Consider the following 15,585-nt stretch of genomic DNA (forward strand, 5'->3'; position numbering starts at 1 on the left):
TTTTTTTTTCTCACAGACATCGTTCTATCTCTTCAGCATCAACATCTCAGATTAATCAATTTTTTCCTTTCTCACAGGTTTGCTAATCTTCATCTTCGTCAATACTATTGATACTTCTTTTTCTTGTTCCTCTTCCATTTCTCTTATTCTTCTTTCTTAATCATCATTTTTATGTCTAATGGATTCGTTTTTCGTGTACAAATCTGAAAAAAACGGAAACAGAAGTGATGAAACGGGAAGGAGAAGTGGTGGTGTGATGGCATTACAAATCGGAGGCACGAAACAGAAGCACGAGAAAGGACTTCTTCAGTTATAGTCATCGCTTCAGCCACTCCGCGAGTAACGAAGCCGGTGGCGAGGCGTGGAAGAGCAAGGGCGGAGCTTGGAAGAGCCGGTGACGGAGCGTGGATGAGCCGGTGACGGAGCGTGTGACAGAGCGTGTGACGGAGCGCGTGATATATATGTCTATATATGTAAGATGTATATAAACCATATTTGTATTATAATTTTAATGAATTAATTCAAAAATGTTTTATGATTTTTTTTTTAATTTATTTATTTATATGGCTATGACTTAGCTGAAGAAATATAGCAATAGAACACTTTGTAGCAATGTTGTTGCTATTGCGCGACAGAACACTCTGTAACCATGCCCTCGCTAATAGCTACAACTAGTTTCCTCGCAAAATCCGTCGCTAGCAAGCTACGGAATGGCGACAGATTGGGTTTAGCGTCGATACTGACGCCACGGTTCCAATCCGTAGCCATCGGTCGCCTTTTGCATTATAGCTACGGATTTTCCTCTCTAGCTACGAAAAAATCGGTAGCTATATGACTGATTTCTTGTAGTGAAACTTTTCAATTGCTAAATAGGAAGTGACCTTAATTCAACCAAACAATGTCCGATATTTGAAAACAGTATCAAAGGATGGACTCAACTGAAGTGATGAAGAGTTTTAGCTTGAGACTTATCTTGTGACTAAAGAAATTTCACTAATGGGGGTGCGATGAGGAAGTGGTTTGAATCACAAAGTTTATAGTCGGATTATAGTTTGTATGTCTTTCATAATTATTTGGTTTAGATAACAGATTTCAAAATAGATAACATCTATTGTAAAATTGTTTTGGAGATGAATTGACTTAACATTCTTGTATTTGTAAAAAAATGTGTAATTTTAGAGGTTTGAATATGAAGAGTACGTGCGTGAACTTCATGTTTTATGAAAGTGATTGGAAACATAAAGTTGACAGTTTAGTTACCCATTAAAGCACCATCGTTAAAGTTCTCTCTACATCACTTGATCATTCTTTGGCAAAGCACACTAAATGCTTTATAATTTTTATTACATATAAATTTTGCATTCTATTCAGTGTAATCTTCTAAAGAGATTATGCGACATTTAAATTGCAAACCCGAGTTGAGTAAATTTTTATTTAGTTGAACTTTATTAAAAGTAAAAATTCAACTTTTAGAATACATAGTCAAAATTAGTTAGGTATATCCTTTGATTTCTTTCCTACCCAAGATTTATTTATCTCATTATGTATATATATAACATCTAAAGTACCTTTCAATCACATAATTTTATACTATATACTTTGATGTACTAATTTTGATTTTTTTTTTTTGCAAATAAACTTTTTGGGTACATAATATACCAAAAAGAGAAAATTAATTATTTCCATATTTCAAATGGCAGATATTGTGCAAATGAAAACAATAAAAGATAAGAATCATAGGATTTTACCTACAATAACAACGCTAGATTTTTTTGTGTCTCTAATTAATTTTTTTTATCTCATTGTCATTAACTACATCAAACACATAATTATTTCTCTTTTCTTTTACATAGTAAGAGCATCATTAAATTTAGATTTTCTTATCATTAACTATATTAATTTTATTATGTGATTACATTTTAATATAAACAATAATGCTAATCAGAGAATGACAAATGTCATAGTGGTTTCTTAAAATTGTGTGAGAGTTTACGTTTCTCCTCCTTTTATCTCTTCTCTGATTTTTTTTTATATTTTATTGAAAAACTCACATTTCTTGTCACCTATAAAAATGCTCTAAGAGTCTCTCAAATAAAAAATCAGTCTATTCACAATAACACATCCGCCTCTAGTGGTCCAATCAATGGATAAATCATTATCATCCACAAAAGAAGAGATGGTGCATGTCGAGCTGGTCAATACTGATGATTATATTAGTAAACTCTCAAACGATCTCTTGCTTGAGATCTTATCAAACTTGTCGACGGAAGAAGTCATTAGAACAAGTGTTCTAGCGAAAAGATGGGTGAATGTGTGGAAGAAGACGTCTCATCTATGTTTGGACATGCGAAAGATCGCAAAAGCCACAACTCTTTTGCCGGGTGTTTCTCATCAAGCAGCTAATTCAGTGACAAAAGTCTATTTCTTTTCCTTAATATTTTTTCATATTTTTTTTGAAGAAACAAATTACATGAATAGATTTGACCAAAAGAAAAAAAAAAGATCTGGTTCTAAGATTGATGGACTAGGTTGGTTGGTGCTAACTATCTAATGAACACTTAAGATAACCGATGAGATTTTGTTTGTTGATTGTTATAACCTATCAATACATTTCTCTACGATCAAATAGCAGCACTTGAAAAGAGAGTTTCTACTTATTGTAGATATCAAAAATGTTTGGTGGAATTTTATTTTGAATTTTGATGAAAGATTGAAGTTAACAGTTTTTCGCGCGAAAATTTTAAATTTTTAGTTTTACAATCATTAGATTTGATATTGATGATTACATCATTAAGTTGTTATTGTAGTGAATAGGAAATCTAGATGAACATGATCTCTTGCCTTTTGCATTCAAAATGGTGCATCAAATATATTCGGTTTTATTTTAAATTTCGCGCCTCCACTGAAGATCTAGACTGATGTATTTTCGCGCGTAATATTTGATTTTTTAAAATTATATATCAACAGATTTGTGTTTTTCTATAAAAGATCAATAGATTTGAGATCTAATACATGTTATCGAATTCTTATGATAATGAATAGGAAATCTAGAAAGACATGATCTCTTGCTCTTTTCATATAGAGTAAACACTTGTATTATAAAAAAAGGCACACCAAATATATTACAATTTTTTTGGTTTGAAATTCATGGTTTTATAAAAGATTAAGGGCAATACTTTTTTTTACTGAACATATTTGTTTTTTATATTATATGATCAAGATATATGAGACACTCCAGTCAGTTGTTGTTGTTGTAGTGAATAGTAAACCTAAGTAAACATGATCTATTTCCATTTACACCTAGAAGTAATACGTGCATTCAGAAAGGTATACATTATTATCTATCATAATTCAAAAATTGTGGATTCATAATCCGATATGCAATTTTTAAAGTATAGTAGTATACAATTACGTATCCCTTTTCTGCAAAGTCCAGTACATATAGGGTAGTTAGTGTATTGTTCATCAGATTTAAAGAGTTATTTTCTTGGTAAATTTATTGCAATTTAATTGTAAGATACTGAACTAAAACCTGTCTTATAATTCTTTGGCTTTGTAGGTTATAAATGATCACTGTGGCCATCTGGAAAGATGCACAATCTACCATGACTCACGCCAATGTGAAAATGGGATGCTGCAGTTTTGGATTCAGTCACTGGTTAATGTGAAACACACCATGGATCTCACACTTGGAAACTTTTCTCCCGGTTTGAAATCAAACAACAGATCCAATGTCACGCTTGACTTTCCTCCTAGGTCATTTTCCCATCCAAGCCTCACATCTCTCTCGCTAAGCCAGTACAACTTAAAAGCTCCACATGTTTTCTACGATTGCTGGAATTTAAAGAATCTCAAACTGATTGGTATCTCTGCCGAGGTTGAAGTCTTTAATGCAGTCCTTGTGGCTTGCACTTCTCTCGAAGTGCTTGCACTAGAAATCACTTGCCACAGGAAAGATGGTATTCTGAAGATTGATAACCACAACCTAAAGTTCTTATATCTATCCTGTTCTAGGATAAAAGGCGTTGAGGTGTCTTCACCCAGCCTAGATATCCTCTCCATCGGATCTCTCTCGTGTGAGATGGAGAACTTCATCATTGCAAGCCCTAGACTCCATTTTAATCGAAACTATTGGGCAACAGGAAAATTCTTTCCTCACACTAGCTATTATATATCATGCCCCCATCAGGTATATATTTCTTTTGTATGCTATTTTACTATTTTGATAGAGAAATAAATGGTATCAATAGTAAACAATTTTGACATATATATGAATGTCAGGGGGAAGCAAGCATTGGACATGAGATCATGATGAACGGATCCAGCGATGGTATGAAAATGTTTGCATCAATGTCAGTGAGTGTAGACTTAACTAATGCAAAAGAAGTTAAGATGCTCAAACAAGTGTTAGCTGCATGGCCTGGAGACATGCAAGAAGTTGAGATTTTGTTTAAGGTATGTCCATCCTATGTTTCAAATTAGAACATGATCATATATAGAATTAGCCATTATATATCTAAAGGAGTGACACATATGTTTATTTTTTTTTTGCTTATATAGAGTAACAATGCTGCTAGGAAAGAAAGTGAGTCTTCCATTGGAAATACACAGAACACGTTTTGGGAAGATACAAAACCGTTTCCCAGCGCTCAGTTCCGAGCATATACTGTATGGTTGTCTAACTTTAGCGGTTCAAATGAAGAGTTTGCGCTAGCCTCGCGTATGATAACGCAAGGGACGGTAGCAAGGTGTATGATGATTAAACCATCGTCGGTTTCTCCAGCAAAGAAGTTAGAGATTGAAGCGGCAATAGCCAGGCTAAAGGAGCTTCCAAAAGGTCACGAGAACCTTCGTATCGTGATGTCCTGATGATCTGTTGTTTGAATCTAGCCATTGGCTATATAACTAGAGAACTCTTCCGAGTCTGGTTTCAAGTATTGCTTTGGTATTTCTTTTTTATGTTTGAGATATTTGGGATGTTATTTGAGTTAACTTGAAGTTTATTCGAGTGTTGGTTATTATCTTATTATCTATCTTATTGTCTTGTTGAGTTCTTGACTTGCTCAATATGATTTGTGAAAAGGGATTATCTATCATGAGTTGACAAAACCTATGTGCTTTTTTTTTTTTTTAACCTATGTGCTTGTTTTTTTTTTTTAACCTATGTGCTTGTTAATTTGTTAAGTTAGGGTACATATATACTTATTCAGTAATCGTAAGGGCTAACGAGTAGGTAATAGTATAGTAAATTTCTGTACTAGAAGAAAGTTCTACAAACTCTACACTAATACACATTACATGTATATCACTATACTAAATCGAATACATAGCTCCATTACATTATCTTTTTAATTTTAATGTATGAAATAAAAATGCATAAAAACGCCTCATCTGGTTAGAAGTCATTTATTCACACTCACGGCTTAGAAAACGTTACAAACTTTTCGTTAATTGATTTTCTATAGAACTATTAAAAAATAAAAAAAGTCACCTTTTTTTTACATCAATAAAAAGTGACCCATTAAAACCAAAATTCGTAACGCCTCTCTTCCCATGACATCAGCCAGCAATTTCATTTCACTTTTTTTTTTAAACGCTTCTTAAAGTCTCTAACCTTTTTACGTTATGTATCTTAAAGATTTTATTGGAAAGCAGTAGATTCTGAAGGTCCCATCCCATTAAGCAGAAAATGTACAAAAACTTAAATAACCTTAAAACTTAATTTATAAATTAATAAATCTATACATTTATAATAATAGTTTGATTGAATCAAATAATAAATATTTCCTGACTACGATTTTTTAAATTGATTGATTAGAGTAGTATTAAATTTATCTAATTATTCAGTGAAGTATATTAGTTTATATTTAATTTAATTGAATTATCAAAAACATAACATGTTTAATTTTATTTTGAAGGAATAAATCTATAAGAATTTCTTTCTTAAAATTTCCTATAGTTTTGACCCCAAAAAAAATTCCTCTAGTAAGTATTAAGATGCTATACATAGAATCTATTCAAATACAAAATCCATGGCTAAGGTTTCTCTATAGAATCTTAACTAAAGCTCTAGCAAAGTTTAACAGTTGAGGTCAGCGCCATTTTGAAATTAGTTAAGGGTCATGTTCAAAAAAATTATTAAAAGTATATTTAGCATGTAATAAAATAATTTTAAAAATTTATAGCTCTATTTATATATATTTGATGTCTCTTTTGAAATTATTAGGCTCTTGAATTCGGGTCCTCAGGTCGGGTTCAGGTCGGATCGTTGCAGGTGCGGGTCCTTCGGATCTAAGAGTTTAAGACCCGATAGAGTAATTTGAAATTCTCGGTTCGGGATCGGTTCGGGTCTTCTCGGGTCCGGATCTGGTCGGGTCATAGATAGTTTGGACCCAATAGGGTAATTAGAGTTTGTCGATTCGGATTCGGTTCGGCTACGGATCGGGTTCGGTTCGGGTCATGTCGGGTCCAACCAAAAAAAAAACCTAAAACACATAGAAAATACCGGAAAAAATTTAAATACTCGAAAAATATGAGAAATTTAATCTAAAATCTGATCCAAGGACATGAAAAATATTTGAAATTTTATCTAATTATCCGAATTATATTTTTGAAAATCTAAATTTTTAGCTGAAACCCAAAACCATACCCAAAAACTAAAATTTGAAACTTAAAAAAGTACCCATTATACCAAAATTAAACTCAAATACCCATATATATATACCTAATATATACTAAAAGTTTCGGGTTTTCGGGTACTCCACTCGAATCTCGGGTTCGGATCGGGTCGGGTCCAAGACCCGCGGATCCTTCACAACAAGACCCAATAGAAAAAAAGATCGGATCGGTTTCGGATCGAGTCAAAAAAATTCGGTTCGGGTTCTCGGGTCCGAGTAAAATGCCCAGGCTTAGAAATTATACTCTAAATTTAGTAATTTATCTAAAAATTTAAAGCTTAGACTATAATTTATATTTTTACTTTTAAAACAATTCTTGATCTTTTTTCATTTGTAGACTCTGGCCTTTTTCAACTGCTCCACATGTTCTATTAGACGACCCTGCTTGAGGTATTTCTAGATGAGTTGGTCTTTTTTATTTGTAAACTTGGACCCTTTTCTAACTGCTCCACATGTTTTGCTATTACACGACCCTGCTTGAGGTATTTCTAGATGAGTTTCATGTTGAACGTTGTGATGTCGACTATACCTATTGTGGTTGTGAGGTTCAGCCACAGGTTGTACCAATGGTCAAATCCTGACCCTAACTACACGGGCAAGTAACCACCAGGGTCCATGGGGTTTCAAATCATCGGTGAGACGATCAAATTCTTTAAGCATCATCGTTTCTTTGAGTCCAAAACCTTTTACAAGAAGATGTTGCTAAGGTTATTGTAACATACATCAAATAAAAAACATAAGTTTTGGCAAATCATATTCAAAAAGAAGTATGGTTGGAGTTCACATAGTCATATACAGTATGCACATCATGAGCAAGGAAGATAAGGGGTTCCTTGGATTCCAAGTGTGTTACTACTTTTTGAAATTCAAGTGACAATTGCTGCCAACACAATCTCTGTATTGCAGCCAATTAATGTGTACACAAATCTCTGTATTGCTTTACTGTACTATAATAATCATATCTTCTAACTAATCGATCCTTTCGAGATTAAACATTACCATTTCTTCTAGAGCCAACCTGAAGCCACTCTGAGGCAAACACTGCAGATTCTTCAAAGCATCATCAGCTTTCTCCCTAGCCAACTCTTGTGCTCTTCTGATTCCTCCACCTTCTCTCACCAACTCAATCCCTTCTTCCAGAGAACCCTCCTCGCAAAACTCAGACTCTATGATCTCTCTCAGCCTCGGCTCCTTCTCCAGAGCGAAAATCACAGGCGCGGTTAAGTTACCTTTAGCCAAATCACTCCCTGCTGGCTTCCCTAGCTGCTCTGACGACTGAGTGAAGTCCAAAATGTCGTCGACCACTTGGAAAGAGAGGCCAAGATTCTTCCCAAACTCGTACATCTGTTCTGTGACATCGGTATCGACTCTGCTGAAGATGGCAGCTCCTTTGGTGCTTGCGGCGACCAACGAGGCTGTCTTGTAGTAACTCTTGAGCAAGTAGTCTTCTAGAGTAACGTCACAGTCGAACAGACTCGATGCTTGCTTTATCTCTCCGCTCGCAAAGTCTTTGATCACCTGGATACAATGATAAGTTAGTGAAATGAGATTTCGTAGCTCTGTGACATTGTGGACTAGTTAAAGTACCTGACTTATGAGCTTGATAACTTCGAGGTTCTCGAGGTTGGCTAAGTACCATGATGCTTGAGCAAACATGAAATCACCAGCTAGTACAGCTACTCTCGTGCCAAAAAGCTCGTGAACTGTTTCCTTTCCTGTCATTACACAGAGATTAGGCCTGTGGCTTCCGGTAGTTCGGGTAATTCGGTTCGGGTAGTTCAGTTTTTGGTTAGTTCAGTTCAACATAAATGTTACCAAATTAACCCGGAATAAAGTTCGGTTTTTGAAAATCCTACCAACTTTTTTGATTTTTTGTTATATATTGGTTTATTTTTTTTACAATTTCGGATAATTTGGGTTAAATTCGGCTAATTTTGTTTAAATTAGGTTATTTCGGTTTGAAATTTGGTTAGTTTCGTTCGAATTTTTGGTATGGTTTGGTTATAACTTGAAAGAAAAAAAGAACAAAATAACTGATTCCCGAACCGATCCAAAAACCGAACTTTTCTAAAAAAAACTACCGAATCGAACCAAACTCCTAACCAAAAATTTTGGTTCGGTTCGGTTCAAAACCCCAACCCTAACAGAGATATTCAACCGAACTAAACATTGTTCCAGTAAGCATATGAAACATGAATGAATACTCACCTCTGCGCATATCACTCTCATCTAACACATCATCATGTATCAAGCTTGCAGTGTGAATCATCTCAATGATCTCACCTAAACGCCGATGTTCCATTGTAAGTTCCCTGCATCAAAACAATCAATTCCATGCTATAAGACAGATACAAAACACAAAACACAAGTGTGTAGATTATTACTTTAGGCCAGCTAACTCTGCTGTGGCTCGTGATACGAGGAACACCAAGCCCGGTCTCATTCTTTTACCACCAGCTCCAAAGATTTGCTCAGCTGCAGATATCAAAACCGGATTCTCTGCACCAACAATCTAATAAAGAAGCAACAACTCAATCTCAAGCACCGAAAAAAGAAGAAAAAAAAATAAAGAGTTTTATCCGGATACTAACCGATAAAAGATTATCATTCAACGTCTGAAGATCATCAGCTACAACCCCAAACAGATTCACCAATGAAATAGGCTGCTTTGATGACGACTCTTGCCTCAAATCAAAACTCACCGTTTTAGCTGCTTCACCTATTCCTACAGAACATCATCATTTCTCAATAAGCGCATAAAAAGCATAACAAGGGACAAATTTGTAATAACAATAAGTGAGACTGAGACAAGAACATGAGCTTCTAGACATCTGAGAAACTTCTTACCGTTGACCAAAGAAATCTCTGGGGGTTTTGTCGGCACAGCTTTGCAGCTCCTCCCCACGTCACGCCGGATAAACAGCAGATTCCCGCCGCCGCCATAGCTTCTCGTCATACCAATCTTACAAACAGTTTTGGGAAACTGACGACGACCACAGCCACATGAGATCAGATCAAGCACACTCGTACCCAAGTCTATATTCCGACACGATGTCATCATTCTCTCACAAGAACCCAGAATCAAGTTAAGCTCTAAAATGACTTAAGGATTATCAAAGCTCTTGTGTAAAGGTTGAAGCTTTAACACATGAAAAAAAAAAGCTTAACTCTTTTTCTCCGCCGAGAGATTTGAGTGTATGGAAAAATTACAACCAAAAAAGTATTAAAAAAATACAAACTTTTAATATTATAAAAATAAAATAAAACAAGTGGGGTGGTTTAATTAGATTCGAGTGGACCAAACAAGCCCACATGTGGAAGCGAAGATTTTGAGAGGACGAGAGAGACGACTGTATTCGTTTTTGTTCAATACCAGAAGGCGAAGAGAAGAGGGAAACCATTGAAACAGAGTTCATCGTCTCCACTTATCTTATCTGAAGCTGAGATCTTGCCACGTGTTATTATCCTTTTATTTTATTTTCAGATCCTTGTATTAATACTTATTAACGTTTTCAGGCTCCCAAGTTTTAAAATTTTCTTTTTGTTTTGCTTTTCAAGTCTTGTGAATGATTAAATTCTGAAAACTTTACATTAAACTATTTCTTGACCGTATTGGCTTTCAAGTCATACTGAATAAACTTTCAATAACTAAACATTTAACACTTGAAATATCAAAAATTTGAATTTTGGATAATTAAGATTAAAAACTCGTAAAACATGCTCCTTTGATTTCTTGTAACAAAGACGTATGAAGTCTTATGACTTTCGCTCATTTGTAGTCATAGTAGCAGTTTCCATAGCCTGAAAATAAGGAGGGGGAGGGGGAACGAAAATTTTAGTCTTGACATTTTCTATAATATTTGTTTTAGAAAGAAGAAGAAGAAAGAGATGCAGTAACATGGACATCCACTCACTTGGATTAGTTATGACAATGAGTCCAGAGTTCTTGAAATTGCAGTTCCAATAGTTTCTTCCATTAGCTTGGTAATAAAGATTCATGGCGACAGAAGCATGGTTTATGAGATTACCGGGGGAGTAACATGGACATCCACTCGATAAAACGCGACAATCCACATGAGAACATGCGTAGTTTATGTTATCTAGAAGTGCTGCTTGATCCGATGAAGGTTTAGCCACACACCATGTCTTCATCTGTAACCACAAAACTCATTTGAGTAAGAAGAACAAACATTGTTTTAACTTATAATGATAACTAGTCTAAGCATATACCTCTGCGTTGACTTTGACAAAGTTTATTTCTGGGAGGAAAAGAATACCAAGATGAAACTGTTAAGTAAAACTAGTGACATGTAACGTAAGATTCAGTAAGTACACTAAGATGGTTGAGTACCTGACGAGAGGTAGAAGAAGATGAGGAAGCAAAGGCACATCCATGCTTTAGCCATGTTGTTTGGGTTTTTTTCTGAGTGAGAATTCTTCTACAAATCTTTTGTATATATAAATGATGAGCAAGTGATCAGTCGTGAATTTTCATTTAAAGAAATAGATTTTTTTAGTTTATGTTTTCACGCTTTTGAGGTGAATAATCCAGCAAATTGCTTACAAGTAAAGTAAGAGTTTTAGCAAAAGTGACAGTATAAACCGTATTGTTAGAGATCATGTCGGTTTTGGTTTAAAGTTAAACCTAAAGAATAATATTCAATCTTATGTAATTGGCCATTTAAAACACACACAAAAAAGATATGTCCATAAGTTACTACACTAGAAATATTTTGATATCCTTAAATTTCTATAGAATGTTTTTTGTCAAATTATTTTATTTAAATTAAGAAATAGTCTCCACGTATTTCATCTACAAGGTTTAATGTGTGAGAATAACATAAAAGAGATCACCGTCAAATAAATAACGAGACATCAAAACGTGAGCTGAGCTGTAAATTAGGGTAATGTTTAGATCCAATGCTCACTTTGTACGAGCATCTTAGTATAATACTTAGTTGGTGTATGTATAATATACATGCTTTTGTTTATAATCCTTTATTCCTCGGGAAAAAGATTATAGATTTGTAATATTTAAATTACGTTTTGACTTTCCAGTCCAGTTATCAAAGAAGCGAGTCTCGAAGTGCAACTTTTATTTTGGAACTGAAATATTATTGGTTCAATCTAGAACCTAAGTTTCTTAAAAACATACACTCACGAGCTCTTGGTCAGAGAGGAATCATAAGAAAGAACATTTCTAAAGGCTAATGTATTCAAGCAATTTGACAACCTCGGTCATGGTCGGTCTAACGTCCGGTTCCGGCTCTAGACACATCATCGCCATACCAAACAGATCGTTCATCTCTTGAACCGGTGATCCTCTTAACCTGTTATCTATCACCACCTCTTCTCTTTGATCTCTCACCACTCCTTTTACCTGCATACAAATTACGACGTCCTTAGGAACCGAACTAGAGTAATAATTTACCTTTTAAAACAATGAAACAGCAGAATAACTTCTTACCCACGTAACAAGCTTTGTTCCTTCTTCAAAAAACTCATCATCTGTTGGTCTTCTTCCGGTCAAAAGCTCAAGAAGTACAACTCCAAAACTATAAACATCTCCTTTCATTGTAGCTTTACCCGTATCAAAATACTCTGTTTTAGACACACATACACATGAACAAAACCAATACTAAGTTTCTGTTATGATGGATATGAACTCAACAAATCTAAGTTGTTGTACAAACCAGGAGCTAAGTATCCAAACGTTCCAGCAACAAACGTTGAGACATGAGTCTTGTCTGGCTCCATCAAAGTGGCTAAACCGAAATCCGAAACCCTAGCTTCCATGTTATGATCAAGAAGTATGTTACTAGATTTGATATCTCTATGGATAATATGAGGGATGCAATCATGATGAAGATAAGAAATCCCTCTAGCCGCTCCAACCGCGATTTTTAATCTCGCCGCCCAATCCAAAACCTTCCCATCTCCAGATTTTCTTCCTGCAAATAGAAAAATAAACTTGTGGCTCAAGAAATAGCTAGAATACAAGTTACCTGTGACTCAAGAAACCTATCTAATACACGTTTTTGTGTTTAATCCTCCTCATTTTCAACGTACCGTGTAGAAAAGAATCCAAGCTTCCATTAGGCATGAGCTCATAGATGAGGAGATTGAAATGTGGAGAGGTGTAGTAACCATGGAGAGTAACAATGTTTCTGTGTTTTATATCAGCCATTGAATCTAACTCTCTATGAAACCCTCCGTCTCTCTCAGAGTCTCCTCTGTTTAGCCTCTTCACAGCAAAAGCTGTTGACTCATTGATGGTTAGTCTGTAAACAGTTCCAAATCCTCCAGAACCAAGAATGTCTTTGTTACTTAGCTTATGTGTCTTCTTCATAAACAAGTCTGAGGAAACAGAGTTTAGTAATGGAGACCTAAACATCACCATCTTCCCTCCTCCTTTAACTGAAAAATTACATAAATCAAAACACTATAGAAACCATTTATATATAATCAAAGCTAGATTTTACCTGGAAATCCATTTTCATGAACTGTATGTTTTCTCTTCCATCTCTTGTAGAGAAGAAGAGCTATTATGATCTTACCAATGACAAAAGCAACCACAGAGATTGTTATGTAAAGAGTTGTTTCCTTTGCATTAGCCATTGTTTCTATTCACAAACCCCTTTGAATGAAGAAAAGATAAAGAAGACAAGACAAGAAGTTGGTTATGGAGATGGACACAAGAAAAGAAAGTAGGTTTACAACTTTTTTTTATCCTCACCAACCTTTCAACACGCCACATATGAACTATATCCATAATGTTACTATTACGTATGAAATGAAAACTGAGTTTCTATTATTAAAGAACATCCGCTTTTGTTGAAAACATTAAATGTGATGTACACACTTTATGCAAAAAAAGAAAAGAAAAATGTTATAAAAGCACTCATGAAAATTGGTATGTTACCAGCTATTATCTAGCTTTTGTCGTTGAATTTGTGCTCTGCATCTAAAACAAGATCAGTAAAATGAAAATCATTGCAAATTGTAATGTTTAACATCAAGTTGAGCCTGACTCTGAGCTTTTACAATGTGCTTAAAACAGACTTAATTAGAGTGTTTATATCAATGTTACAAAAAATTGGTAAGGGATAACTAAGCGTTTTGTATATGCCTAGCGATAAGATGGATTATTCCGGATCTAGAGGGAACCTAAGCATTAACAAATAATTAGTTTATTTTTATATTTGGTTTTTATATTCAATATTTTAGTTTTTGTAATTATAAAATTGTTTTAATGAATTAAAAAAAAATTGATATACAAAAAGAGAAATCATAAAAATTAGTGGATTTTCATTAATCTTGATGCTTGATTTAACCGATTTACACCAATTTAAACATATTTAAACCACATTAGAGCAATTTAAACTAAATTATGATAATTTAAACCAATTTAAATCGAATTTTAGGAAAATCTTTTCGGTTATAAACCATTTACCTGATTTTTGAACCTGTGTTTGTATTATTATGACCTAAATGACAAGAGGAAGAACAAGAAGATTCTCTTCATTACAATATGAGACAGACTTGTAAGAAAGATCCATATGTTTTTAGTTGGAAACATGGTTTTCATGATGAGGGGTCCAAAGTCATAAGATCAAGGTGTGACTTCCCATTGAGCTTCTGAGCAAAGAAGGCGTCAAAGAACTCTTGTGTACTCATACTTTTAAACAAACGTTCCTGCTGGTGCTTATCCACAAGGCTTTTCGCCGGACCAATCACCGTCTCCTTCCCCGGACTGTGAAACATAGCAACAGATAACCTCTCTTTCTCTGAATTCACCATCACTCTATGCTCTATGCTTTTATATCTCCCATTCGTTATGATCTTTAACAAATAAACAAAACATTAACAACTAAAGCAAAAGCATCTGAGGAGTTATAAGTTGCATCCTCTTACCTCTAGGATCTCACCAACATTAACAACTAAAGCATTTGGTAACGGTTTCACCACAACCCATTTGTTATCTTTCTTGATCTGAAGCCCTTCCACTTGATTCACCTGCAACAGAATCGTGAGACCTGCAGCGTCTGAATGTGGAGTTAAACCGATAACTTGATCCGGTTGTGGACATGGAGGATAGTAGTTGATCTTGATAGATTGCCAAACATCTCCAAACAGATCTTCCATCTCTTCTCGTTTGACCTCAAGAACACACGCCATTTTCGCAAAGAGAGTCTTGGCTAAGCTCTTCACTTGAGAGGAGTAAGTCTCCACAGTTTCTCTGAAAGAAGGAGGTAACTTGGAGAACAAGTGAGGTTTGCGCGATGGAATTGGTTGAGTAGTGAGGATGAACATGTCTCCCCAGTCAAGTTTCTGATCCTCGGAGACGATGTTGACCTGTCCGAACCCTTCGAACTCGCCGCTTCTCTGCCACAGTTTCTTCTTCTCTTCCATGGGGAGGTTGAAGAGGTCTTGAGCCTCTGTCTCTAACTTTTCAAGAAAAGAAGAATCTATTCCATGGTTGACTAGCTGTATAAAGATTCAAGTAAGAGAGCTTTTAAATATAAATATTAATACAAAGATTCAAACAGAGTTTACTTGAAAAAATCCCCAATCATGGCAAGCGAGATCGAGCTTCTCTAGCTCGGTGTCCATGGCGGAGACAGAACACAAGCGCTGCATGTCGATGACTGGGAGCTTTGAGCTTAGGCAAGAATCATCTAAAGTCTCTGTTTTGTCTTGTTCAGACCGAAGATACCTCGGAGGAACAGTGTTCTCTTTGGCGATCTCTAGAACAGAAGGTACTAGCAGAGAGCTCCACTGTGTTTCTCCTTCTGCTTCCATAGAGTTTCTACCACACAAAACAACGAAAACAAAGAAACAAAGCTTGGAACTTTTGATCCATCCAACAACCAAATTATCAGCAAGAAACCAAACAAAGAAGTGTAAG

The 15,585-nt window shown here is 35.1% G+C and overlaps 5 protein-coding genes across 6 annotated transcripts; 1 reads left to right on the plus strand and 4 right to left on the minus strand.

Moving 5' to 3' along the window:
- The first annotated feature begins 2,126 nt into the window (after positions 1-2,126).
- LOC106299559 (putative F-box protein At1g67390) lies at positions 2,127-4,929 on the plus strand. The gene is made up of 4 exons (XM_013735633.1): positions 2,127-2,416; positions 3,560-4,189; positions 4,282-4,455; positions 4,561-4,929. Exons 1-4 carry the CDS (start codon positions 2,144-2,146, stop codon positions 4,867-4,869), a joined length of 1,386 nt encoding a protein of 461 aa, XP_013591087.1. The 5' UTR covers positions 2,127-2,143; the 3' UTR covers positions 4,870-4,929.
- Positions 4,930-7,486: 2,557 nt separating this feature from the next.
- LOC106301071 (solanesyl diphosphate synthase 1) lies at positions 7,487-10,055 on the minus strand. Of its 2 annotated transcripts, none has more exons than XM_013737379.1 (6): positions 9,525-10,055; positions 9,269-9,396; positions 9,062-9,189; positions 8,886-8,989; positions 8,265-8,392; positions 7,487-8,195 (listed from the first exon to the last, which is right to left on the minus strand). In XM_013737379.1, the coding sequence occupies exons 1-6, from the start codon at positions 9,736-9,738 to the stop codon at positions 7,647-7,649; spliced, it is 1,251 nt and encodes a 416-aa protein (XP_013592833.1). In that variant the 5' UTR covers positions 9,739-10,055; the 3' UTR covers positions 7,487-7,646. The 2 variants fall into 2 exon arrangements, with proteins under 2 accessions (XP_013592833.1, XP_013592832.1); XM_013737378.1 differs by having other exon boundaries at positions 9,269-9,402; positions 9,525-10,053.
- Positions 10,056-10,371: 316 nt separating this feature from the next.
- Positions 10,372-11,105, minus strand: LOC106299687 (glucan endo-1,3-beta-glucosidase). The gene is made up of 4 exons (XM_013735736.1): positions 11,029-11,105; positions 10,908-10,936; positions 10,592-10,829; positions 10,372-10,478 (listed from the first exon to the last, which is right to left on the minus strand). Exons 1-4 carry the CDS (start codon positions 11,081-11,083, stop codon positions 10,447-10,449), a joined length of 354 nt encoding a protein of 117 aa, XP_013591190.1. The 5' UTR covers positions 11,084-11,105; the 3' UTR covers positions 10,372-10,446.
- A 654-nt stretch (positions 11,106-11,759) lies between these two features.
- On the minus strand, positions 11,760-13,358 carry LOC106299101 (receptor-like serine/threonine-protein kinase At1g78530). Its single transcript, XM_013735240.1, has 5 exons — positions 13,160-13,358; positions 12,747-13,094; positions 12,371-12,628; positions 12,145-12,278; positions 11,760-12,057 (listed from the first exon to the last, which is right to left on the minus strand). Exons 1-5 carry the CDS (start codon positions 13,293-13,295, stop codon positions 11,878-11,880), a joined length of 1,056 nt encoding a protein of 351 aa, XP_013590694.1. The 5' UTR covers positions 13,296-13,358; the 3' UTR covers positions 11,760-11,877.
- A 782-nt stretch (positions 13,359-14,140) lies between these two features.
- Positions 14,141-15,543, minus strand: LOC106300877 (protein SRG1). Its single transcript, XM_013737134.1, has 3 exons — positions 15,234-15,543; positions 14,592-15,164; positions 14,141-14,519 (listed from the first exon to the last, which is right to left on the minus strand). The coding sequence occupies exons 1-3, from the start codon at positions 15,477-15,479 to the stop codon at positions 14,262-14,264; spliced, it is 1,077 nt and encodes a 358-aa protein (XP_013592588.1). The 5' UTR covers positions 15,480-15,543; the 3' UTR covers positions 14,141-14,261.
- Between the last annotated feature and the right edge of the window lie 42 nt (positions 15,544-15,585).

Source organism: Brassica oleracea, chromosome C6 (genome assembly GCF_000695525.1).
Source record: "Brassica oleracea var. oleracea cultivar TO1000 chromosome C6, BOL, whole genome shotgun sequence".
Taxonomy (NCBI): domain Eukaryota; kingdom Viridiplantae; phylum Streptophyta; class Magnoliopsida; order Brassicales; family Brassicaceae; genus Brassica; species Brassica oleracea.